Raw genomic sequence first — 24,340 nt, 5'->3', positions numbered from 1 at the left:
CAGGAGGCTAAGATTTGAAGCTCATGGGTTGAATCCAGTTCAGGTAGAAAAAATCCATGAGACTCTTATCTCCAATAAACTACAAAGAAAACAGTAAACAGAACTGTGGCTCAACTGGTAAAGTACTAGCCTTGAACCAAAGCTCTGAGACAGTGACCAGGCCCTGAGTTTAAGCCCCAGGACAGGCGTGCATGTGTGCGCACGCGTACATATACACACACGCACACATAGAGTATACATCAAACCAGTGAGGTAGCAGCTCCACACTTCCCCAAAAGTTCCCAGGAAGAGGCTACACAAGCACCTGGCACCTGGGTGTGTGAAGTCACCAGGAAGGAACCCAGCTTCTGGCAGGAAACTGCCCTGTGAACACTAAGGCTTCTGAACTTGGATTCTCAGACACTGCTACAACATGGCTTAATCTATGTAGCTCTCAGAAATAAATGAGGCGGACTCAGATAATAAGACATTGTACAAATGAGCTAAGTGCAATAATATTTAAAGCCACACTCAGATCTATAAGCCATGCCGTAAATGTTCACTCATGCCATTTGATGGCAATAAATACTCGACTGATCTCATTTTTCACATAACTTATCCTCAGTTTCTAATTCAAGAGGCTGGTCAGTTATTCACTGTACAGAAGCAAAGACACTTTTAAAATTAAATATCACCTCTCTGTTCTCCCTATTTTGGGGATCAAGGTACCGTGAGACAAGGTTCTGGCTTTTTGGGTCCTGTATTTTGCAGATGAAGAAATGGAGGCAGAGATGCTGAGTCAGCACATCTCTAGTCAGTCTGAGAAAAAAAATCACAAAATTGCCTTTCCACCTCCTTTTTGCAAAATCATTTTTAAAAATGGAAATATCATCAAAAATGTGTTCTCAAATCGACAACTCAGACACAATGCACTAATTTCCAATGTCTAAATATTCTCACAGGATGCCGACATTGGTGCCTTAATCCAGTGATGAGAACTTTACCAGAATAAGATCGGTCTGAGAGCAGTGTCAGCACAAGCGTGGAGTTTAGCCTCTCGTGTCTGTGTGTGTGTAGGCTAGCTGGCAGTTCACGTAGTAATGGATACTTACAGCTTATTTAGAGTTTGCAACTCTTCTGAATTGAGGACCCCTTTACACAACCACTTAAAAGTAACAAAAATGAACAGAGTTCGCAACTCTACTTTCTCCATGTGAAAAATATATTTACTTTTAAACAAAAATACATTTCAGTTGGCCTCTGCTGGGAAGACAATTATTAAATCTGTGAAGCAGTCACAAGGAAAGAAGCCTAGAATGTAGGCTGAAAGGAGTAAGCTTGTTGTGCTATACATGAGTTCTCTAAGAAACAAAGGACAAGTTGTCATGATACTTTACTTACCTATATTACAATACAGGCTTAGAGAAAGTCCTCTAAATCAGTTTCATACAAAGCAACTGTCTCCATGGGATTTTGCGCTTCAGAAACTTGTGAAGTTGTCACTCATAAACTAAACCAAGGGCTGGGAAGATGGCTCAGTGGTAGAGTGCTTGCCTTGCATGCATGAGGTCCTGGGTTGGGTTCTTCAGCACCACATAAGCAGAAAAAGCTGGAAGTGGCACTGTGGCTCAAGTGGTAGAGGGCTAACCTTGAGCTGAAGAGCTGAGGGACAGTGCCTAGGCCCAGAGTTCAGGCCTACAACTGACAACCTCCGCCCCCCCCCCCCCCCCCCCCGCCCAAAGAAAAAACAAAAAACTAAACCAAACCCTAAAACGTCACAATGTCACCCCTTTCAACATTGTCACTCACTCTCCCAACACACCCTGTCCCTCTCTTTTCTTAATTTGTAGGATTTTTTTTGCTATTTAACAAAGCAGTTTATGCATACACTGCATCTTGATCTGTGTCATCCCTACAACATTTTCACCCCCCTCCCTACGACTCACCCTTTCCTTATTTTTTTTCAATTCTGTGCTACACACAATGAATTCTTGACTGAAATCTCCCTTTCCCCAACCTCATTCGTCATCCCTCCCTCCTTAACTTCTCCCCCCTTGCAAGAACTCATTTCCTGGGACTTATTTTGTTGGACTCTGACTTAGTCTTTATTACCTACTTCACTGTTGATGAACTATATTGATGAGAAATTTCCATCTGACTAATTTGTTGTGCTGTATCAAGTAACATTCGAATGGAAGTAAATGAATTTGGCTGTTTTTTTTGTCTTGTTGGTTATGGGGCTTGAACTCAGGGCCTAGGTAATATTCCTGAGCTCTTTTTGCTCAAGGCTAGAGCTCTACCACCTTAAGCCACAGCTCCAGTTCCAGTTTTTGAGTGGTTAATTAGAGATAAATGTCTCACTAGGACTTTTCTGCCCAGGCTGGCTTCGACCATGATGCTGATGATCTCAGCCTCCTGAGTAGTTTGGATTACAGGCATGAGCTACCAGCACTCAGCAGATTTGGCTACTCCTTTATACAAATAAAACCGGGTAAAGCAATAGAGTACTTTTAGAAAGATCATAAGAATATCTTCATAACCTTGTGTTAAAATTTTTTATCTAATAGGACCCCAAAATTTTAAGCTTAAATAAAAGACTGGTATATAAGACTACACAAAACTTTTGATCACCAAGGAAACTGAAAAGTAGAAAAAAATCCGAGCTGGGTGCTAGTGGCTCACACCTGTAATCCTAGCTACTCACGAGGCTGAGATTTGAGGATTACAGTTCAAAGCCATCCTGGGCAGGAAAGTCCATGAGACTCTTATCTCTAATTAACCACCAGAAAACCAGAAGTGGAGTAGTGGCTCAAAGTGGTAGCGCTCTTGCTGGAAAAACAAACAAAAAACCCCAAACAAACTCAGGAACATAGTATTTAACAATAATATGTTAGACCAAAACTTCACATCCGCTGAATATAAAGGGATCTTGCAAACTACAAAGAAAAAAGACAATCTATTAAATATGAGCAAATGTCTTGAACATCCACTTAACAAATGATATCCAAATGGTAATGAAAATACAAATGTGGTTCCATAATCATTACTTCTCAGGAAAATACACATGAAAAACCACAATCCAATATGTATTTGTCAGAATGGCTAAAATGATGGACAGTTAGAGACACTGATTATTGATGAGTGTAGGTTTTCAACCATTATTGGAAAATACTTGGCAATATCTTTTAGCTAAATGTCTATTCCTCTTATGACTTAGTAGTTACACTCCTACATTATAAAGCAAAGAGGAATGTCCACTAGAAGGTATATACAAGACTCTCACAGAAGTTTTAGACACAAAAGCTAACCATGCACAAGCAATATGAATGTCTGTTTTGTCATCAGTAGTAAAAAGAGTGAACTAGCTGAGTGCAGGTAGCTCATGCCTTAATCCTAGCTACTCAGGAGGCTGAGATCTGAGGATAACGGTTCAAAGCCATGCTGGCAGGAAAGTTCAGGAGACTCCTATCTCCAATAAGCTACCAAAAAAATCTGGAAGTGGCTCAAGTGGTAGACTGCCAGCCTTGAACAAATGAAGCTCAGGGACAGTGTCCAGGCCCTGAGTCCAAGCCCCGGGACGGGCCAAAACAAAATAACCCCCTCTCCAAAAAACAAAACAATAACCAAGAGTGAACTAGTGAGCTATCAGCTACGTCCTCTTAATGCAGCAACATAGATGAGTTTATAAACATAATGCTAACCAAATAAAAAACCAGACACAAAAAACTCCAGACCTTTTTCTTTTTTTTTTTTTTTAACCTTCACAAGGCAAATTGTCATGTCTTAGGAGGGTCAAGAATAGTGACAGAAGTCCGAATTGTGGTTTTGTTGAGTATTGACATCTTGGTCTTGATAGTGGCAATTTGGATGTGTACACATGTAAAAAAAATCTCACAGAGCTGAACCCTGTTCATTTCATGTGTCATATTATACAAATTTTAAAAGAATTACTACTCCTCGCAGACAGCCTTTGTGCTCCATTTGGTCTGGTCCTTTTGTTCCTGATAGTGTTAAATGCACTAGGTAGTGGAAAAGTTGGGGAAAGAGTTGCGGAGAGAGAGAAAACATATCCATGGGCCTCATGGAAGAAAGTAACCACCTTTCAAGGCCTACCCAGACATGTGAAAGAGGTTCCTTCACTCATACAACAGATGACATTTTAAAAACTGATTTACCTATACAACCATCAAAATACCTTTTTTTTAAAGTAGCCTTCCCTGTTTATAGGAAATATTTCTATCTCAAAGTTGTAAGTCTGAGTGCTTTCCCACACAGCCTCATTTCATTCCTAACGTTTCTTTTCTCTGTTCCAATCAAGCCTTTTATTTCTATGATCTTAATTACATGTAAGTGTAGGACAATATGTGAGTACATTTTAAGAAGTGGGGAGGGAAATTTTAGTGTTAAGACATACTAATGTACATGCACTGCGGACTGAAAAACAAAACACTGCAAGTAAAAGTGTGTACTGAGGACAGGAGTTATCAATTCAGGTAAGGAAGACAACTTGGCACTGTTTACTCCCAATTATTCACACAGACAAAAGAAGAAAAACAACAATTTCTATCTTCTTAGCTCCATTTGCTTTCTAATAAAACCATTCTTTACATTTCTATGTAAGCAGCTGAAGACTAAGTATACAAATGAATGCATCTTAGATTATTTTTGACAAGTCTTTAGTTACACAGCTAAGAATAGATATTACTTTTGAAAAAGTATACCAACTTACATAAAATGCCTGTTTTAACAAATTGCTCTAACTACAAGTATGTGTTTCCTCTTTGGGGGTGGGGAGGGGGATTCTTGAACTCAGGGCCTGGCTGCTGTCTCAGCGTTTTTGCTTGAGGTTAGTGCTCTACCACTTCCAGTTTTGTGGTGATTAACTGGAAATAAGAGTCTCATGGACTTTCTTGTCCAGGCTGGCTCTGACTCATGATCCTCAGATCTCAGCCTCTTGTATAGTTAGGATTACAGCCACCAGTGCATGGCTTGTTTTCTTCTTTTTAATAATTCATGCCATATTTCTCATTTCAGACTGGACATTATTATACATTTAATAACTCCTTTTGCCTGTTTATAATTTTAGCAAATAAAAAGCCATACAGTACCCTAAAATAAACTATTATGGGTAATCAAGTGCCTATCACGGCCCCAGGTTCATTCATCACAACAGGACAGACACATTTATATGACCAGCCTCCTATTAAGTGAAAAATAAAACTGCAGTTGAAGATGTCAAATGCCTCAACTTTTCTGGATTTAAAAACAAAGTAGACAAGAAAATAGATTTTTTTCCCCTCAATCTACCTACAAGTAAAAAAGTTAATACTCTTTATAAAAGTAAATTTCCTTCTGGAGGTCTTTTGTGTTGTTTCTGTGTCATCTTTCTTTTCTATTTAAATACAGACTTTTTTGGGGGGTGGTTATGGGGTTTGAAGTCAGGGCTTAGGCACTGTCCCTAAGCTTTTTTTGTTTTCTTTTTTCTGCTGGTTGTGGGGCCTGAACTCTGGGCCTGTGTCCTGTCCCTGAGCTCTTCAGCTCAGGCTAGCACTCTAACATTGAGTCACCTTCCCAGCCCCGCTGAGCTTTTGTTTGCTCAAGGCCAGTGCTCTACTATTTGAGCCACACTTCACTTCTGGTTTTTAGGTGGTTAATTGGAGACAAGAGTCACTGACTTTCCTGTCAGGGCTGGTTTCCTTATCTCTCAGCCTTCTGAGTAGCTAGGGTTACAGGCATGAGCCACTATCACCTGACTTACAGAAAGACTTTCAAGATATAACAATAGGATGTGAGGGTGATCTGGCTGTGACATGCCATCGCCATTGATCGCCAGGGTTGATTTGGCTGATCTGGCTGGTTAGGGACGTATCCCTTCCTCCCTCACGGCTCCATGTACATCCCTCCCAAATCTGTGTGCTTGGGGAAAGAGGATGACCATCCTTGAAAGAGAAGGACTGGTCTTTAATTAAGAATATACAAGTAGCTGTGCTCCCTGGCTTAGAGCCTCCAAGTAAACTCTCTAAAAACTTCTTCATGTAGGAATGGACAAGAATAAAATTAACTGGATTTTTAACGTAAAGGGACAAATTTTATAAGACTGTACAAAATGGTAGGGTTACCCAGTGGAAAACGAAAACAGAAACATCCCGGTATCATCTAGGCATTATATAGGGCTTATCTCAAATTCCTGTGCTCTGGAGATCAGTCACTGGATTAGATACATGATTATTAATGTGAAGTATTCAATCAATGCCTCGCAACCAGCCAAGCAACTTTCCAACTAGAAAATATTATAACATGTTCTTCTCCTAGCCCAGCAGAAATACACGGGGAAAATTAAGCCTGAAAAATGGCTTCCAAGAGTCTTGCCTTTAATATAAATCCGCAAAACCAGCTTTTTGCCTTGTAGCTGATATAATGGAGAGGCGCTGGCTAGCAACTGGTGGTCCCCATGTGGCACTCATGAAGATACAAAGACACATGTGTTTGGAGCTATGTCTCTTTTTATTCCTCTTCATGCTAAGGAATTATATTCTGGTTACCTCACAAATTCATGAAATGGATGGATAAGGGAAGAGGACATTCAGGACAGAAATTAGCTACTTAATTACAGAAGTGGAAAACTGGTCATAGGAAGAAGGTTCAGAAGAAATACCCTGAAAGCTCAAAAGTAAGCAATGCCGACGAAGAGGACAGGAGTGGCACGAATCAAATGCTCTTAAGATGTTGTCTCCTTGAACATAGGCCTTTGTAACTACCACAGAATCAAAACTGAAATAACTACTCTTAAGGAAAGTACTATTTCTAAAGAATAGCATGATTTGAAGTTACTTATCAACATGGGGAATAAAACCTTTATGTTGCTGTAGTAGATGTTTCCTTTGAGTAGATTACTGTACACTTAAAATAGGTATTTGATAAATACTTCGTTAATCATATGGCTTTTTTTTCATTGATGAGTTTAATCATAGCTCATTTAGATTCCACATTTCATTAAGAGCTTTTTATGTCCATTTTGGTGCTGGATAAAGGTATCAAGTGACAATAGACACTGGTACAGTGTAATGAAGCTCAGAAATCAGACTCTTATTTGGCATTTGAGGCTAGATATCATAATTTCAAGATCTTTCATTATGTTACTATAATTCATCTGGAGGATTGTGATTTTCAGCCAGTCCAGGCAGGAAAGCCTTTTTTCTAATTAATTACCAAAAAAAAAAAAAAAGAAGTAAAACTCAAATGTCTTAAGTGGTAGAGCATTAGCTTTGAACAAAAAAGCTCAGGGATAATGCCTAGGCCCTGAGTTCAAGCCCAAGGACCAGCACATATACACACACACATACCAAGTATAAAAATACAAGTGCCCAGGCTGGGAAGGTGGCTCAGTGGTAGAGTGCTTGCCTTGCATGCATGAGGCCCTGGGTTCGATTCCTCATCCTCAGCACTACATAAGCAAAAAGAAAAAAGTCGGAAGTGGCGCTGTGGTTCAAGTGGTAGAGCGCTAGCCTTGAGCTAGAGAGCTGAGGGACAGCGCCCAGGCCCAGAGTTCAGGCCCCACGACGGGACAAAAAAAAAATACAAATGCCCAAGTCATGTTATTATTATTATTGGGTTATTATTGGTGGCTGGGAGAACACTCAAAGTAATTAGGTTGTCTAAGGTATTTAAAGTAAAACATTTAGAAATTTTCTTCATTGCAAAGTATCCTGTTCTTAATTAATCGAATAATAATGGGTGTTTAAAATAGAAGCAAGGTGAACAGACAAGTTGCATACTTTTATAAAATATCTGAGGATATACTTAAAGTGAGTTATCAAAGGAATTTCTTACTTAAAAAAATGAATCAGTCATTGCTAACTAGGATTCTTTAAAATACCTTGTAGTGAAAATGTAGCCATTTCCATGCTTATTTAAGAAAATCAGTAGTCAACTAAAAAATTTAAAAGGTGACTTTTCATGGACAAGTAACCCTGTAACTCCAAGACAGTCAATCATATTAAACTTAGCTGCATTCCAGTAATTCAGTGGTATCTTTGAAAATCAATTAAATTTAAAATAGCTGGCATAGTAATGAAAGAAACTAGTCTTTCTTCATTTATTTATTAACTTCCTTTCCTAAAGATTCTTGCCTCTTAATAGATTAGGCATATGTAGTTTCAAAAATGTAACTTGATATATGATAGTATAAATTATATAAAATACAATCAATACAGAAGGAAGGAATTTGGCTCCATCCCTCAGGTTAGTCTCAGGAAGAGAATCTCATGTATGTTTTTCTGAGGTCTACTTCTATTTTGCTACTAACATTAACAGAGTTCTTTCATTTACAACCTGTATTGTTGAACTTTCGCTGTGACCAAATGAAAGCTTTGTGAGGTTTAAAGGGCAATTTCTTGGACACTAACACAGAGTCTGCACACTAAGTCAGCTGCAGCAAACTGCATCAAATGCTGTCTTTCTGTTCTGTCTTTCAGGGTGAGGATAAGGATACTGGACAGGAGCATGTGGTTGAGTGTGTGTGGCCTACAGTCTTGTCAAAAGCCCTTTTCAGGGACTTCAGGGAGGCTCATTGCCTTTCCTCCGGTCTCTTCCTCTGTCTGCTTTCTGCCCATCTCAGTGTCTGTCAAGTCCTCCAGAAGACCCAAGGGGAAGAAATGAAATTATTCACAATGAGTCAGTCAATCACTTGGACCGCTTTTCAGGATCATTTTCGTTGTTACAACTCATTTATCACCAGAACATACAGTTTAAAACATGACTTGAGTCTGACAGTGCCGATGGCTCACGCCTATAATCCCAGCTACTCAGAAGGCTGAGATCTGAGGATCAAGGTTTGAAGCCAGCCTGGGTAGGAAAGCTTGTGACACTCTTATCTCCAAAAGAACTGGAAGTGGAGCTTTGGCTTAAGTGGTAAAGCATTAGCCTTGAGCAAAAGAAGCTCATGGACAATGCCCAGGCTCTGAGTTTAAGCCCCAGGACTGAGACAAAAACAAAACAAAACAAAAAAACCAAAAAACAAACAAACAAAAAAACACGTAAAAAAACTCAAAACAAAAAACTTGAAGAGTTAACTTATTCATTTCAATATATAAACCAAATATATCAAATGCAAAAATATTCCTTATTATAAATCTGTAACTGAGGGTCTCACTTTATTAGCTCGTTTGGTAATAATTCACATCAAATTTCCTCACTATTCCTAGGAACAACTGAAAACTAGGAGTATAAAGCTTTCTCTGCCTCAATGAAAATTTGGTACCCATTTAGGTCAGTGAAAAGTATTAAAAGTTATTCTCAACAATCACTGTGGGCCAGGTGCTGGTGGCTCACACCTGTCATCCTAGCTACTCAGGAGGCTGAGATCTGAGGAAAACAGTTCAAAGCCAGTCCTGTCAGGAAAGGGCGTGAGACTCTTATCTCCAATTAACTTGAGCTGTGGCTCAAGTGGTAGAGCGCTAGCCTTGAGTTGAAGAGCTGAGGGACAGCGCCCAGGCCCAGAGTTTAAGCTCCATGACTGACAAAAAAACCCCAAACAATAACAACAACAAAACAAAACAACCACTGTGGGCAAAAATGTCAACAGGATAATATAATTTTTTGAAAATACTTTAATATTTGCCATTTTGTTGCCTGTGTTATTAATATACACATTTAGTAATAAATATACTACCATTACATAGAATGCAACATGTTTTTAGCATTTATAACTGATTAAAATTAATGCTGCTATTACCTCAGGAAAGGTACAAATAAATATCATGTCCAAATTCCAAACTAAAGCTTAATAGGTTACCATTACCCAAAACTACAAAATAAACATATAGGGCATTATCTTTTGAAGCATAATTCCTGTAAACATAGCAAAGATCACTTTTCTCAGTCCTGACATTCATTCGTGTGATGGCTTTAAAAGAAAAAAATAACATACAATCCTATCACTTCATTTTTTTGCATAGGGAATTCATTAATTGTATTTTAAAATGCAGCAGTCTTTCCATGAAATGTATTCATCGCATAGCACTTGTTTTTTTTTTAAAATATGAATTCAGAATTTCTGAGCAATAAAATAGTGCTCTGCATTAGTTTATAAAATATGCTTTCTGGATTTAAAATTTAACTGAAAAATTTCAAAAACAAGTCATAGGCGTGATTCTAAAATATTATGTACATAATATACGACCACAGGAGGAAGTGCCCGCTGTAGTACAACACAGTGTACAGATATGAAGCACAGTGTTGAGTAGATTTCCCTTTAGTTTTTCTTCATATTGGTGCATAAGTGACTAATGACTCATTTACACAACGCACACACCCATTCTACTTGTGCACAAAGCAGAGGAGGGATGTGAGGACAAATTTAAAGTACTTTATAGAAAAATGGCAAACATACAGTACATATACTTAAACCAGTGCACTTTATAAAATGGATTGCTTTAGCCACACTTGTATAAAGTGCCATATTATTTTAAAACAGAGAGACATGTACCTTAATATTCTGCAAAAACCGTGAAAACAAACTGCCAGGAAAGAGCAGTGCAAAATGAAAAACATAAAGCTGGGCATGCATCTCAGACCCAAATGTACAGCATGACACTTTTAAGTTCATACGTCCTTTTAACATTTTACAAACAAAAAAGATTAACAATAGCAGGTTATCATCATATATAGCCATAAAATAAAACAATAAGTTAAAATTCTCTCTCAAGAAATAAGTATAAGCCACAAATAACATTCATTACACTCTTTTGAAAACAGACTATTTTTTTTTCTGATAAATATCACCATCCAAAGGGTGAAAAGCGCATAAAAATCCACCTAATCTACCAGGCACAGAAAAAGGCATCATTGAGTCTTATTGGCGGACTTTTGAAAGCTCCAACCTCACCAGTGCCTACCTAACTTCATAGAGCCCTTAGCTGTTTAAGGAACAGTTCTATGGGCACCGGGCTGGGTGACTAAAAGCCTCACGTGCGCTCTATTCACAGTAACACTCTCTGTCCCGTGCTTTTGGACAACCAAATGGGGTTTTCCTGAAAGAGTTCACTATGAGTCAGATTCCAGTGAGACCACCAGGACACATCATTTAAAGCACAGAACAGCACCTCAGGCACCTGCTGAGGGGCAGCCGCGCCATTTCTACCATTCCTAGGCTGCTCAGTCGGAGAACTGGAAGAGCGTCTCTGGGTTCCCGCTGTCGGCAGGGTTGCTGGGCTGCGTCTTGGTGGGCGTCGTTTTGCCATGAGAGTGGGAGGAAGAGGAGTGGGAGCTCTCACTGGAGCTGCTGCGTGTCTCGGTACTGGTGCTTGTCTTCTTCATTTTCCTTCTCTTAGCCAAAGGGGCCTTATCAACATTCTGAAGGCAAAACCCTTCTCGCTTGTATTTGTTAAAGGCCTATGGGAGAGAACACAGGGAACCCTGGTAAAGATCAGAAAGTATTGACGCTTCCCCCCCCTCTTATTTTGAAGCTTTTTGTAGAAGCTTACAGCAGAAGATAACTTTCTATTGGCAGAAGCAGCTCCAAGTTGTTTTGGGAAAAAAAGTTCTGAAAACTTTTCTATCCAAACAGACACACAGAGGAGAGAGGTGCTCAGGCAAGATTGCTATCCTGAGAAATAGAACCCAGGGCCCCACAGCATTCAGCCACACCCTGACCCAAGTAAAATTGTTGATTGCCCTGAATCAAACCAGATGGGCTTTCCAGGCACCAGAATTCTAATATTGATTTTTCCTTGTTGCTGGGGATGGAACTCAGGGCCTTAAGCTTGGATGGCGAGAGCCCTACTCCTAAGCCTTACAGCTCCTAGTTTATCTTTTGATGAAGTTAGCATTACATCTCAGTAGAAGCCACCACCTACTGGGAACTTCTGAATATCAATTCTTTAAACCAATACCATTTCTACCACTTTTACCAACATCTATCTTCTCTGACGGTCCTGCGGCTTGAACTCAAGGCCTGGACACTTGTCCCTGCGCTTCTCTGTGCTCAAAGCTAGTGCTCTACCCCTTGAGCCACAGCTCCACTTCCAGCTTTTTCTGAGTAACTTTTACTAGAGATAAGCATTTCACAGACTTTCCTATCTGGACTGGCTTTGAACTGTGATCCTCAGATCTCAGCTTCCTGAGTACCTAGGATTACAGGTGTGAGCCACTGCCACTTGGGTTAGTTACTCTGCTACTTTTTACTGAATCTGTCTCAGATTTAAAGTTGTGATCCCGAATTTTCAAGGAAGACCAGACTGATCCCTGTGGAGCCTTGCTCTGCCTTTCCAATACAATGTCTGGTGTATCTTGACACTTCACCCCAAAGCAGCTTAGTTCTACACACCAGATTTGTCTTGATTTTCTTAGCACCAGATATGGGTAGTACTACAGTGAGCCATCATCATTGTCAGTGAGAAAACCTGAACCACTAGCTATGGTGCCTGTAGCTATTCTCTCCATTTCTCAATGTCTCCTAGTCTATCACTTTTCCAAGTCTCGTGGTGCTATTCCATCTCACTTCTCAAGATAATCTCTTTGGAGATAATTTTGTGTCTCTGATGTCATCTTTAGTTATCTCAATGCACTGCATATGCCTGACAAAAAGCTGCACAAGGTAGTTATTACCAGGCAGTCCCAGCCTGTCAAGAATCCAATTTGGATCTGACACAACTTTCTTCATGTCCTTCACAGTCTTTAGATCATGCTATGCATTTGATAGTTGTTGAATGAACAGATTTTCACCCATTCTTCTTTTTTTTTTCTTCTGTTGGTTGTGGGGCTTAAACTCTGGGGCTGGGTGCTGTCCTTGGGCTCTTCAGCACTGTACCACTTGAGCAACAGTGCCACTTCTGGTTTTCTGGTGGTTAATTAGAGATAACAGTCTCACAGACTTTGCGGCCTGGCCGGCTTTGAACTGTGATCCTGAGATCTCAGCCTCCTGAGTAGCTAGGATGACAGGCGTGAGCCAGCAGAGGAAACAGTTTCTTATACATCTTATTTTCATCACCTACCCCAAATTAACTGTTCAAGTATCTGGTTACTACTGTCTTTTCTCACAAAGTCATCCTAAATGTGAAGTTTAAGTGTTTGGAAGGTTAGAAGTAACTCTGACCACCCACATGATCTCTGTTTACAATGTGTTTATTCCATGACACAGTCAGTAAAAGTATGCCTAAAATGAAAAAGATACATGCTCAGTGCCTTAAGGAGACTATGTCTCTGAGGCTACCAAGAAGAACACAGGATAGGATCCCTTTCCACACTGCCCTCCATGTGCACCGCACCGGGCCTTACGTGGAAGGTTGCTTTCACACAAGTGTGTACCGCAGCTCCTGAAGATCCCAGAATGTCTGGGGTCATCAGAGGGTTGGAGGACAGCTGACTGCCATCCTGAAGCCACTCATTATATCTCAAGCCAGACATCTTAAGCCTTTTATTTGGATCAACTGTGAGAAGTCCTGTGGAAATGAATGGAAGAGATTTTAATCTTATATGCCATTTTAAACATGGTTTGATTTATACTTCAGGTATAAATTTCAATTACGGTCACATGACATGATTGTGTTGATGAGGCTTCAACCTCCCAAAAGATAATTACTGTTGCATAGACATTTGTATCTCCCAGTGGACAGGATGCTAAGATAAGGTCACAGTAGCCTATTTCTAGGAGGCTGTGGGCGAACCGGCTTTCCAATCAGGAGAAAATATCACCCAAAACAAGGACTCCCACTGGTGACTGGGTAAACGTCAACTGCAGAGTCATCAACGAGGTCTACTTCAGAGAGAGCAGAAGCCTTTGCCAGCCATCTTCTTCACCAGGGAGTGTGGCAGAGGAGCAGTTAGGAGATAAGGGAGACTCTACCATGACAAATAGGTGCAATAGTAACACGGGCAGACAGTGAGGTCCAGGAGAAGGGTCTGCATAGAGAGGGCGTATCCTGGGTTCCAAGGATTAGCTGAGTGCTGGTGGCTTGTGCTTGTAATCCTAGCTGCTCAAGAGGCTGAGATCTGAGGATCATGGTTCAAAGCCAGTCTAAAAGACTCATCTCCAATGAACCATTAAAAAGCTGGGAGTAGAGCTATGGCTCAAATTGTACAGTGCTAGCCTTGAGCAAAAAAAGTTCAAGGACAATGCCCAGGCCCTAAGTCAAGTCCAGGCAGGACGGCAAAACAAGGAATGAAAGGAAAGAAAGGAAAGAATGAAAGAAAGAAGGAAGGAAGGAAGGAAAGAAAGAAGGAAGGAAGGAAGGAAGGAAGGAGGGAGGGAAGGAAGCAAGGAGGGAGGGAAGGAGGGAAGGAAGGAGGGAAGGGAGAAAGGAGGGGAGGAGGGAAGGGAGAAAGGAGGGAAGGAGGGAGGGAAGGGAGAAAGGAGGGAAGAAGGGAAGGAAGGAAGAAAGGAAGGAATAAGAGGGGCTGCCAGTATTACCAAGCGTATGCATCAAGAAGTCATCTGAAATGGAGGTGTCTGAAAACGTGAAAACGTGAAGAACTCAGTTGTTCGATAATGGGCAGAGCTGGGGTGATGGTAAGCACTGGCAGGGGAGCCCAAGCCCTGAATGCCAGGCTAAGGAGTTTGACCTGCAGCTAATGGAGATTCTCCATTTTTATCTAAAAAGGTACGATCATCTTTGTCTCTCTGTCGATGCATGATGGGCAAGAGAATCAAAGGGGGTGAAACAAGGTGAAAGGACGTGAGAAGACCAGGGCAGGTCAACGGTGGCAGGATCTAGGTGGGGGAAGGCAGCCTAGCTGTGCAGAGCAAGGAGAGCGCAGGTGGCCACAGCAGCACCAAAGTATTTGCTTTGGTGGTCTGGCTCTTGGGAAGAGCCACACCCAAAAGAAGAGAGATGGGGAGAGAAATGTGTTTGGGGGAAAAGGATAGCAGGAAAATATAGGTTCATTTCTAATGTATTAGATGGAGAAGGCAGTAAGAGCCAAATGTGAGCTCATGCTGAGAACAGGAATAAGACTGCTGAGAGAGCTTTCCACTAAGAAGAAGGCGAAGAGTCACCGGTCAGCCTTTGAGAACGCATGTAGGATCCCTGAATAATGAACACACATACACACATGTAATGGGTGTGATTCTATCTCAGTCAATACATGTCACACACTACATGACATATCCTTGAGTCTTACCTTGGATCAGATCTTTTGCCTCTTGGGACACATTCTTCCAGGCTTCTCCTTCAAAGGAGAAGTCTCCTTTTTTAATTTTCTTCATGATTTCCACTGCGCTAGTGCATGTCAGACTTCTGTCATGAGACTGGAATGGAACCTGCCCTGACAACATTGTATACTACAGTAGGGAAAAAGTGACAGAACAGAATAAATTAACTCCCAAATCATTCCACCCACACATCACTAACTTAATCGGCACAACTTCCAACTATTATAACTAGCTCGGGGCTTACATGATTATGTGATATCAACCATGTATTTCAATGATCTATAAAGTAGATGGCTTTTTATGCCACAAATATTTAGAACTATTTTATAATTACAGTAACCCCCTAGCCTTATTCATGAGGGTTAATATCATAACAGTTTTAGTTGATTATCCACCAATCAACTCTGGTTAAGAATAATTTTATGCCTGCAAATTGCAAATAGTATAGCAAAAAACATATTTATGTACATACAGACAAGGACAGATATTTATATACATATGGACATAGGTCCATATGCAAGTGTCAGTCTGTAGCATATACATCCACATGCACACACACACACACACACACATATATGGAAAGAGAATGTACACAAGAATTATACTGAAAGAAAAAGTGTAGCAAAATTTTAGATGTGAATTATATTTTTCCCTTCTATTCTCTAGTTTTGAAACTTTCAAAATAGAAATTCAGAAACAGTGAAAAAATTAAAAGTCTCCCGAGTAAAAACTTGGAGAAAGTACACCTTAAATGCAATTAGGTGCTACTTTAAAGGTCAGATATTTAGTATATATTCTACAGGCCAAATGTTTGTGCTTCCCTTGAATTCCTATGTTGAATCCTCAAACCAATGTCACTATATTTCTGGAGGTACTTGGTGTTAAAGAAAGTTATACAGGCAAGGGCTGATCGACCATGGTTTTTGCCCTTAAGATGATGGACATGAGAGAACTCTCTCTGGGTGAATGTGCCAAGGAAAGGTTGGACAAGCACAAAGAGCAGGTGGCTGGGTGTGACCCCAAGGGAGAGGCCTACTAGACATCCTGTGTTGCACCTTGATCTACCCCACCTTCAGAACTATGGGAAAATAGCGTTGTGGCATATTGTGTTAGCAACATAAGCAGATTAATATATTCTAGTTAAATGACTACATTTTCAGACAGGGAATGTATATTTCTGGTATATACTGGGTTAAAGTCAAAGCCACATAAAATTATATGACACATTTTCCTGGAGTACTTATTGTACTCAATGAAGGTAATATAATTTTATTTTCATATTGAAGTATCTACTTCATGTTTATTAAGTGTAAATGCAAAAGGGCCATCTCTTTTTAAGACAAGAGACTTCTATATATTTTGTGCTTGCTAAGGGGGTGAGTATGTAGATATCAGGAGATATGAAAAAGTTTGCAAACCATACTTATTTTTTGGCAGTTTAACATTTAGATAAAAAAAGGCAAGACTTTTACAACACCATCATCACATCCAGAGTTCATAGTTATTCTTTTGAAGCACTAAATATGTAATCAAAGTTCAAACTTTCCCCACTATGTTACATAGGTGGTATGAGGTGTATGAACATATATCAAAAGGAAACACATTTAGAATTTCAATTTAATAAACAGAATTTAAATTAGAAATTTCTTAAATATTCAAGTAAGACAATATAAACCTTTTTTTTTTTTTTGGTTAGTTGTAGGCCTTGAATTCAGGGCTTAGACACTGTCCTGAGCGTTTTTGCTCAAGGATAGTGCTCTATCACTTTGAGCCACAGCTCCACTTCTGTTTTTGTTTTTTGGCAGTTAACTGGAAATAAAGAGTCTCACACTTCCCTGCCCAGGCTAGCTTTGAACTTCAATCCTCAAGCGTCAGCCTCCTGAGCAGTTACATTTCCTTTCTTTCCTTCTTCCTTTTTTTTTGACAGGGCCTTGTGCTTGCTGGCAGGCACCTTAGCCACATGCCCAGCACTTTTATTCTTTAGTTATTTTTCAACAGGGTCTTGAGTTTTTTTGCCCAGATTGGCCTCCAATAATATCTTACCTCTACATCCCACAGAAGTAGGATACGGATGTTTACCACCACGCCCAGATGATTGGTTATCTAGCTTATTATGGTGTCTCCCTAACTTTTTGCTGGAGCTGATCTCCAACCATGATTCTACTAATCTCCAAGTAGCTGGGGTTACAGACAGATGCCCACCGCTCATGTTGTTTTCATCTATAGGTTCCCATGCTATCTTTTCTTCCTGATGGTGTGCCTTCCCAGTGTGGACTTTGAGACTGTACTCTGTGGCACAATTAACTTGCTTCTTACCCCCTACTTTTCTTAAAAAAATTTGACGATCAGATCTAGAGGGCTATGTGGCTCCCCCTTTGTTTAATAGACATCCACATGCTCTGCATGTCTGAGGTGCCTTTAAAACTCTAAAGACTGGGACAGTCATAATTGGTCTAGATAAAGTCAAGTCTTTTACAATAGAAAAGAAAGTTAATACTACAATTAAAGGTTTTTTTAGGACATTGCTAACTAATGAAAATGTCATCAGAATGAAACTTTAAAATCCTCAGATATAGAGAAGTTAGGAGCTTATTTTTACTAAAGTATCTTATTCATAAATATGTAAGTTTAGTTTGAAAGTGATAAATGATTATTTAAAACTGCTCAGATGAAAACCATATAAAGCTTAAAAATAAAGAACCATCTTGCAGGGACAAGTGGCTAGCCACTGGGAGAAAACATATCGACACCAAAATAAATCCCAGATGGAGTACAGATTGAAGTATAAAAATATGCCAGAGTAACTCGAAAGGAAAACTTAGGAGAATATTTTTACAGTCTTGGGTTGAGGGTAGGGGTGTAGTGACAGTCTGACATCAAAGCCACATACCATAAAGGGAAAGACAGACATACCTTACTACATGGCAGTAATATACTAGACTCTACATGAACTCTTCTACAAACAAAATCAAAATCCCATATTACTAAAAATGAAGTTTTCAAACAAAGGATAAGTCAGAAGAACATTTCTAATTGTCGAAGGCAAAGAATTAAAACAGAGCTTAAGCTTTAAATGTAATAGAGCTTTAAAGTTCAGTAAGAGAAACCTCATCATAGAAAAATGGTTAGAGCTCATAAAGAGCAATTCATAAAAGAGAAAATACAGGGGCTGGGAAGGTGGCTCAGTGGTAGAGCGCTTGCCTCGCATGCATGAGGCCCTGGGTTCGATTCCTTAGCACCACATAAACAGAAAAAGCTAGAATGGTGCTGTGGCTCAAGTAGTAGAGTGCTAGCCTTGAGCTGAAGAGCTGAGGGACAGCGCCCAGGCCCAGAGTTCAAGCCCTACAACAAAAGAGAGAGAGAGAGAGAGAGAGAGCGAGAGTAAGAGAGAGCAAGAGAGCGAGAGAGCGAGCGAGCGAGTGAGAGAAAACACAAATGCCCAATTGCATGAAAAGATGCTCACACTAGCTGTTCATCAGAGAAATGCATGTAAATAGTACAGACAGTGGGATATAATTTAAGATTAAGTTGAAAGCCTCAAATGAACTGTCATATAGCTAATAAGAACTTGACTTTTGTTCTCCATTTCTAGCCAAGCACAGCGACTCATACTTGTAATCCCAGCTACTTGTGAGGCAGAGAATGGAAAGATGGTGGTTGAGGCTAGCCTGGGTGGGCATAAAAGTTAGTGACATGACATCTCAAAGAACAAGCCTGGCACAGTGATGGACAGCTGTAATTCCAGCTACAGGGTGTGTGACAGAATGAGACCTTACCTGAGAACCATTAAAGCAAAATGGGCTAGGTGCTTGAGCTGTGGCTCAAGTGGTAGAGCCCTTGCCTAGCAAATGTGGGGCCCTGAGTTCCCTTCAAAACCCTATAGACCAACTAGCCAATCAACAAACAAACAGGAAGAAACAAAGAAGGAAATTTAAGTGTCTGTGCTAAAATAAAGATGTGTAGACCCTTTCACTAGAATTTTATCCTAACTGAAGAAAATGAGCCAAATGCAAAGAAATATAGACACATTTCCTTTAAGTTTACGATTAGGGGAAAAAAGTACAAAATGCGAATTGTTCCCTAGTAAAGCAATGGCCAGCCAAGCACTGGTGGCAGGCTCATGCTGGCAGGTCTGTGGTTCAGGGCCAATCCAGGCCGTAAGACCTCTTCTCAACCAACAGCGGGGCAAGGGGGCATGGGCCTAACATCCTAGCTACAGGGGATACTATGATTTGGAAACTGTATTTCCAGGCCAGTCTGGGAAGAAAGTCTATGAGACTCCATCTCAATAAAAGAGGCTTGGTATGTAAGCATATGCCTACTCTTTCTAGCAACAGGAAGTACAAAATAGGCCAATGATAGTTGAGGTAGGAACCCAAATAAAAAGCAAGATCCTACTTAAAAAATAACCAGTGCAAAAAAGGGGTGTAGCAGAGTAGCTTAGCACTGGAGTGCCTGCCTAGCAAGCGTGAGAACCTGAGATCAAAACTCTAGTACCACAAAAAAGTTAACTGTATTTTTGAGACCCAGTCTACGTGCATAATAATATAATCCTGTATGCTAAAGATCTAACATATACACACACAGAGCAAAAAAGATGCTGAAAGGTATGGGGCACAAGCACACACCCTGGGGGGCTGGCAACCACCTCTGCATGGTGAGAGAGCATGAGTGATTGCCACTTTACTCCCTTTATCCTCAGCTCAATATTACAAATTATGTTCAAGACAAGTTAAGCTATTTTGGAGTGAAAACTCGGAGGTTTTTCTAGCTTAGTATTCAATAGCCGGTGTGTGTGTGTGTGTGTGTGTGTGTGTGTGTGTGTGTGTGTGTGTGTGTGTGTGTGTGTGTGTGTGTGTGTGTGTGTGTGTGTGTGTGTGTGTGTGTGTGTGTGTGTGTGTGTGTGTGTGTGTGTGTGTGTGTGTGTGTGTGTGTGTGTGTGTAGCATACTATGATTACCATAAATTAACATACATAGTTCTATAGTTTTATCTATTAATTTGTTAATTTTTCCTAAATGACTCTTTAGTTACATGTTTAAACTAGAGTTCCACACAACTACTTTTAAGATTCTGTATTCACAAGTCACTGCTATTTTCACATTATAGCTAAGAGAATTTTATATATATATATTTTTTACAAAACCAATGTATAACTTATATGAATGATAACTTATCAGAAACATAACAAAATCCTGTTTTCTCTAATGTAGCTTTTAAGATGTGAATATGTTCTTCTGTAAAGCCTCTAGTTGGTTTCAGAGAAAAGAACTGATTTGCTAATTTTCATGAATGTGAGCACAAGAACAAAGAGAGGGTTAAGAAGAAAGAACTCGAGAGAAGTGGCCAGGCATTTTTGTGGCTTTGCCAAGATGAACTCACCAAAATGACGCCCAAGCTCCACAGGTCACAGGACTCATCATAGCCGTTATGATTCAGGAGCTCTGGGGCCGCGTAATGAAGGGTGAAGCACGGAGTCTTAAGGGGTTGATTGTCAGGTGGCTTGAGACGTGCAAACCCGAAATCAATTACTTTAATTTCCAAATTATCATTTTCATCCGTGAACAGTAAATTCTGCAAGATGCCAATACTTGGGTTAGTTTGTCATTAAAATGTCAGGGGATCTGCTGATCCAGCTTATAGAACATTGTTTTTGTATATATCGACATATGATTCACAGTCTCATGGAGACAGTCTAGGGCTGGATGTCTATCCACAGTTGGTCTCTTCTTTGTATTTTTTAAAGTATTATTTCTCCTTCAATCTTTTTTGGCTGTATCATGCTTTTTTTTTGGTCAGTCGAGGGGCTTGAACTAAGGACCTGGACGCTGTTCCTAAGCCTCTTTGTGCCAAAGGCTAGCGTTTTGTGCTACCACTTGAGCCACAGCACCACTTCCATTTGTTGCTGTTTTTGAGTGGTTAATTGGAGATAAGAGTCTCACAGGGACTTTTCTGTCTGGGCTGACTCTGAACCATGATCCTCAGATCTCAGCCTCCTGAGTAGCTAGACTTAACAGGTGTGAGCCACTGGCACCCGGCTCATTCCTCTTCTGATGTCAGACTTTGTCTCAACTTTCCCCTCTGCATGAGTCTGTCTTCCACTCCTCTATCAAGTTATCTTTCAGCCTGGCCCCTATATACTCAGTCTTCGTTTAGAGATGCCGCAACCCTAACCATCCCACCAAACAGAAGTGAGAACTCCCAGGAGTTTCTCCTAGGACAGGTTCTTTTCTGGCTCCATTCTGGCACTAAGTCACCTCTGTAGTTTTTAGTGGACTGTTCTGGTCACCATTAAACCACAACTCTGTAAGGAAAGGACTGTGCATCCTCCTCATTTCTGATGCTATCTGCAGGACCTGTCATGGGTGTGCAGATACAGATGGTTTTATTGTGCTTCATTTTATCACAGCTTGTGGATCATTGTTTGCTTAGTGAAGGTTTGTGGCAACCCTGTGAAATCTATCCACACCATTCTTCCAATAGCATGTGCTCCCTGTTACATTTTTACGTAATTTTTGCAATATTTCAAGGTTTTTTTTTTTTATCATTACTGTATCTACTAGAGTGATCTATGGTCTTTGATGTTACTGTTTGGGGTTTCATGAATCCCATTCAGTGAGATGGTGAATTTCATGAGTAAAAGCACGTGTTCAGACGGCATGAATGAACAGATGCCCCCAGCTCGCCCCTTCCTCTTCTCAGGACAACTTAATCCCTCAGACACAACACTGAAATTGGACCAATTAATAACCCTAGAGCATCCTCTAGGTATTTAATACATGGAAGAATCACAGGGCTTCCACTTTAAGTAAAAGACTAAAAATGATTAAGTTTAGCAAAGCAGGCAGTTCAAAAGCTGAGGTAAGCTCCAAGCTAGATCTCTTGCATCAGTTAGTTAAGTAGTGAATGCAAAGGAAGAGTTCTTCAAGGAAATTAGAAATACTATGGTAGTGGACACAAAGATGACTAGAAAACAAAACGCCCTTCCTGTGGGTACAGAGAAAGTTAGTGGTCTTGAGAGAAGATGAAATCAGCCACAACTCCCTTATCCCAATGTAACCAAGAGCAAGGCCCTAGCTTTCTTTATTTCTCTGAAGGCTGGGACAGGAAAAACAGCCACAGAAGGTAAGTGTGAAGCCAGCAGAGGTTGGCTCATGAAGTTTAGGAAGCTAACGCTGTAGCATGAAGCTGGAGGTGGAATTGCAGGTCTCGATGGAGCTGCTGCAGCAAGCAACCTAGAACTAGCACAGATCACCATGAGGAACGCATCTCTGGTGAGGAGACAGCTGTCTGTGGGAAGCACGTTGCCTCTTGATATGGGCAATGTAGCTGGTGACTTGAAGGAGAGCCAATGTTCATTTAGTACTTGAAAGTCCTGGGGTCTTTAAGAATTATACACATACTACTCTGCTGGAGTTCTACAAATGGAGAAACAAAGCCTAGAAGAAAACACATTTGTTTGCAACATGGTTTGCTGAATTTTCTTCTTCTTCTTCTTCTTTCTTCTTCTTCACGGTTTGCTGAATCTTCTTCTTCCTTCTTTCCTCCTCATCCTCCTCGTCCTCGTCCTCCTTTTGCCAGTTCAGGGCCTGGGCACTGTCCCTGAGTGTCTTTTGCTCAGGGATAGCACTCTACCACTTGAGCCATAGCACCACTTCCAGCCTTTTCTGTTTATGTAGTACTGAGGAATCGAACCCAGGGCTTCATGTATGCTAGGCAAGCACTCTACCACTAAGCCACATTCCCAGCCCTTGCTGAACATTTTAAGTTAATTGTTGAGACCACCTGCTCAGGAAAAAAGATTCCTTCTAAAACATTGCTACTCATAAAAACTGGACCTGGTGATGTTTAATGACAAGGATGTGCAGTGAATGGAGGTGTCCTATGAGATGAACCTTATTCCCAAGCCTGTGTATACAACCTCCATCATGCAGCCCAAGGGGCAATAAAGGACTCTGATTTCCCAGTCTTATTATATAAGAAATATCGCTCATTAGGCCTATCAGAAATTGTGATTCCTTTGATGGATCTGGGGAACCACAGACTTTCAAGGAAGGATTTACTATTTAGAATAGTAAATGGCTTCTAGGAAGCCATGGAGATGTCATAAATATTTCATAACGATGACACCATGATTCCTTAATGATGATGCCGAATGGTTAAAATTTTCAGGGGAGGAAGTAACAGAGATAAGGTAAGAACAACAGAACTAGAAGTGGAAGTAGAATCTGAAGATGTGACTGAATTGCTACATGATAAAACTTTTGATGCATGTGGAGTTACCTCTAATGGATGACCAAGAGTGTGTTTCTTTTTTCTTTTTGCCAGTTCTGGGGTTTGAACTTATGATCTTGAGCTTGCTCAGCTTGCTTGCTCAGCTGGTATGCTACCACTTGTGCCCAGATTTTTTTGGGGGGGAGGGGGGTGGGGTTGGTCATGGGCTTGAACTCTGGGCCTGGTGCTGTCCCTTAGCTCTTCAGCTCAAGGCTATCACTCTACCACTTGAGCCACAGCACCACTTCCGATTTTCTGGTGGTTTACTGGAGGTAAGAGTCTCACGGACTTTGTCCAAGCTGGCTTTGAACCTCAATCCTCAGATCTCAGCCTCCTGAGTAGCTAGAATTCCAGGCATGAGCCACCCGCATCCAGCTCTAGCCCAGATTTTTACTGATTATTTTGGAGATCGAGTCTCATGGACTTTCTGCCTGGATATCTTCAATCATAATCCTTGGCTCTCAACCTCCTAAAGAGCTAGGATTAGAGGCATGAACAACCAGTGCCTGGCACAAAATGTTTCTTGAAGTGGCAAGGGTTCTGTAAACACTGTTAAAATGAATTTAGAATGAATTCTGAGTAAATTTAGAATGCGACATTAGCTTAGTAACCAATTTTGAAAGGCAATCTATTGTTAAGTGCTATTTTTTTTTTTTTTTTTTGCTTTTTGCTTATGTGGTGCTGAGGAATCGAACCCAGGGCCTCATGCATGCAAGGCAAGCACTCTACCACTGAGCCACCTTCCCAGCCCTTGTTAAGTGCTATTAAACAACATTATATACTATAGAGAAATCATTCATGAAAGAAAGTTAATCAAGGCAGTATCATTGTTGTTCCATTAAAAAAAGTGGATACAGCTTGATGTTGATGGCTCACATCTGTAATCCTAGCTTCACAAGAGGATCTGAGGATCAAGGTTCAAAGCCAGCCCAAGCAGGAA

At 40.5% G+C, this 24,340-nt stretch overlaps 1 protein-coding gene across 1 annotated transcript in view; it reads right to left on the bottom strand.

Moving 5' to 3' along the window:
- Positions 1–9,569: 9,569 nt before the first annotated feature.
- The window catches only part of Rps6ka5 (ribosomal protein S6 kinase A5), a 157,953-nt gene continuing 143,182 nt past the window's right edge, over positions 9,570–24,340 (bottom strand). The window contains exons 14-17 of the mRNA XM_042692700.1: positions 20,509–20,700; positions 15,097–15,256; positions 13,255–13,418; positions 9,570–11,370 (exon numbers count right to left, since the gene is read on the bottom strand). Of these exons, the coding sequence (XP_042548634.1) occupies positions 11,134–11,370; positions 13,255–13,418; positions 15,097–15,256; positions 20,509–20,700 (753 nt within the window). The 3' untranslated portion in view covers positions 9,570–11,133. The remainder of the gene's footprint in view (positions 11,371–13,254; positions 13,419–15,096; positions 15,257–20,508; positions 20,701–24,340) is intronic.

The sequence above is a fragment of the Dipodomys spectabilis genome, unplaced genomic scaffold, assembly GCF_019054845.1.
Source record: "Dipodomys spectabilis isolate Male_0828 unplaced genomic scaffold, ASM1905484v1 ptg000157l, whole genome shotgun sequence".
Lineage (NCBI taxonomy): Eukaryota > Metazoa > Chordata > Mammalia > Rodentia > Heteromyidae > Dipodomys > Dipodomys spectabilis.
The sequence above is the reverse complement of the archived record's forward strand: the minus strand, read 5'-3'. Positions and strand labels throughout refer to the sequence as shown.